The following is a 2,681-nucleotide window of genomic DNA, read 5'->3' as shown; positions in this document are numbered from 1 at the left end:
CTGCCTCTCGCGGCTGCGCTCTTGCTCCCCGACGCGAGCCCCGTCTCCTGTGCGCGCCCGGCACGGGCGCCCCTGCTCTCCGCAGGCTCCGCGGGGCCCGGGGCCAGCTGCCCTGTGCGCTGCCCCAGCGACGGGCACAGCGACCACCTCTGCTGACGGGCCCTGCTGGGCGGCGCAGCCCTCCCGGGAGCTGAGCGGGCACCCGGCCGCCTTGAGCTCCCCGCAGTGGGCGTGGAGCGAGCAGACCTGGCCCCGGGCTGGTGGGCTTTGGCCGGTCAGCGGCCAGGCGCCGGGTAGGGGCAGCAGTCCGGCTGGACGCCCGCCCCAAACGTAAACAGCAGACGGGGCAGACACTGGACGCTGGCCTCCAGGCCCCCAGGCTGAGGTCTCCAGCAGGCTAGACACGGTGTGACCCGGTGGCCGCGGCCCGAATGGGAGCCCAGGAGAGCTGCGACCCAGGAGTCACCCGGGGCAGTGGGGCGTCCCCCAGGGCTGGGAAAGCTGGACAGAGGCCTGGGGCTCTGCACTGCACCTGGGGTGGCGGCCAGGGCGTCTCCGCTCAACACTCCCAACCCAACAGGCGGCGCCTGCTGGTCCTCCAGCTGCCCACTGCGTCGTCCCCTCCCTCGGGCACCTGAGCTGTGCCCAGGACCGACTCCCACAGCCGGCCTCCGAGCTTCAGGCCTGCGGGGTGGGCAGCACCCGAGGGCAGCCGCGGTGTCTGAAGGCCGGGGGCCGCCGGCCAGCGACACGGCCACCTTCACCAGCCTCACCGGGCCCGTCCTGCCTGCGAGCGAGACCTAGCCGGGCAGGGCTCCCGGAAGTATCCGTGGAGGGGGCAGCGCCAGCGGACAGGGGCGCAGGGCAGTGCCGTGGCCCCACGCAGGGCCCAGAAAAGGCTCAAATCACTCGCGCAGGAAGTTGCCTCCTTTAGTAACGGCAAAGGCAGCCGCTTGGGGGCCAGGATCTCAGAGAATCAGAACTGCCTGCAGGCTGCCTGCGACTGGGGCCTGGGGGCCCGGAGGCCAGCGTCCAGTGTCTGCCCGAGGCCTTAGTGCCGTGTCCATCCAGAGCAGCTGCAGAAGTGGGAGTTGCTCTGGCCCTCGGGGTCAGCCTGACGCCCACGGCCCTCGGTGACCCTCCAGGCTTGTCCTTGGCAAAGCAGGGAGGGTACTGGGGCCTGCTGGCCTGCTGGGGGGGGGGTCACAGTTCAAGGCCTCCTGGCGAAGCTCCGGGGGGGCCTGCTGGTGGGTCGGGGCTCTGCCAGGTCACCTGCAGGAGCCGCTCTTGCACTGTCCAGTCATAGGTCAGCAAGCCCAGCGAGCCAAGGACGGTGGGCAGCCTCAGGATGGCTGGGCCAAGGCTGCCTTCCGGCTGGCACCCCCGGCCGGGTGCATCCAGCCCTGGACACCGGTTCCTGAGATGTGCAGCAGAGGGCAGCCTCGGTGGACCCACGCTCGAGCCCAGCCCAGGCGCGAGCTGAGGACGGCGCAAGGACGGAGGCCCCGGGCCGGAGGAGGGGACGTCGTCCTTCCTGCTGGGGCCTGGCAGGAAGAGCCGGCCCCGCGGGCGTCGGGGGAGGCTCCGAGGCAGGCTCGCCCGGCCAGCGGTCCGGAGACCACGCAGCCCGTCTCCTTTGTAACACGTCGTCGTCCCAAATGCAGCCCATGGGTCACGTGCTGACCCCTGGCCCACGGCGGAGTCAGGAGGGCCCAGGATGCTTGGTCCGAGGCACCGGGCCGGAAAGGGCACAGGGTCCCGCCGGAGCCCAGCACGGGTGCTCCCGAGGTGACAGGCGCCGGCCGCCCTGGGCAGGAGGCCACACGCACACCCCTGCCCGGCACCCATGTCCAGTGTCTGTCCCGCTGGGAGGGCCGGCACGGTCGCGCCTGACCGTCTCTGCCTCCCTGGTCTCGGTGGTCACTGTCCGGTGGGGTGTGGGCTGGCAGCGGGGAGTCAAGGTGGGGGTCAGCCGTCCCAGGCCAGCGCCCAGCAGCCCTCGGAAGCCGACACCTGGCAGCCCATCCTGAGCTTCCTTTGGTTTGGGGGACCCCGGAGGGGAGCGGGGTGGGGGCGGCGTCGCCTCGGGCCAGGAGGCTCAGTGCTGAGGCCTGGGGTCCTTGGGGACCAGGGGCTCCGAGTCGCCCCCCAGCGCGCGGCTGCTGGCCATGGCCGGGCTCTGCATGGCCTCCCGCTGGTGCTGCTTGGCCTTGTTGTACAGCAAGACGCCGGCGGTGACCAGGACGGTGCCGACGGCCGACAGGCTGGTGACTCTGTTGCCGAAGACGATGACGCTGAGCCAGATGGACAGGGCGTGCTTCACGGTGCTGGCCACGCTGCAGCAGAGGGAAGCGGGTCACGGCGCACCCCGCCGCTGCCCACCCGCCCTCCAGGGCGTCTGCCACGCGGGGGGGGGGGGACGTCCCGCTGCCCCGGCCGGCGCTCCAGGGCCGCCAGGGAGCTGACCCGCCAGGGGCGGCCCCGGCAGCACGGCGGCCACTGGGAGCCGTTCTCCGCCCAAGGTGTCGCTCGGGAAGCAGTGAAACAGAAAACCGCTCCTTTGAGAAGAAAACTTGCTGTTTTTAAACCACTGCTACCTTGACGAAAAGCAAGGTTTCGGGGCGCTGGAGAAGCCCCGTCTGCGAAGCTGCTCCCGAAGCGGGAGCTGCAGCGGCGGCGCC

General features: G+C 71.6%; 1 protein-coding gene across 1 annotated transcript in view; it reads right to left on the bottom strand.

The window, feature by feature from the left end:
* Positions 1-909: 909 nt before the first annotated feature.
* The window catches only part of LOC101622627 (solute carrier family 35 member E2B-like), a 3,987-nt gene continuing 2,215 nt past the window's right edge, over positions 910-2,681 (bottom strand). Inside the window, exon 3 of the mRNA XM_012734535.1 lies at positions 910-2,346. Within this exon, the coding sequence (XP_012589989.1) occupies positions 2,099-2,346 (248 nt within the window). The 3' untranslated portion in view covers positions 910-2,098. The remainder of the gene's footprint in view (positions 2,347-2,681) is intronic.

This window comes from Condylura cristata, unplaced genomic scaffold (assembly GCF_000260355.1).
Source record: "Condylura cristata isolate star-nosed mole 26May11 unplaced genomic scaffold, ConCri1.0 scaffold00058, whole genome shotgun sequence".
In the NCBI taxonomy this organism is placed as follows: domain Eukaryota; kingdom Metazoa; phylum Chordata; class Mammalia; order Eulipotyphla; family Talpidae; genus Condylura; species Condylura cristata.
The sequence above is the reverse complement of the archived record's forward strand: the minus strand, read 5'-3'. Positions and strand labels throughout refer to the sequence as shown.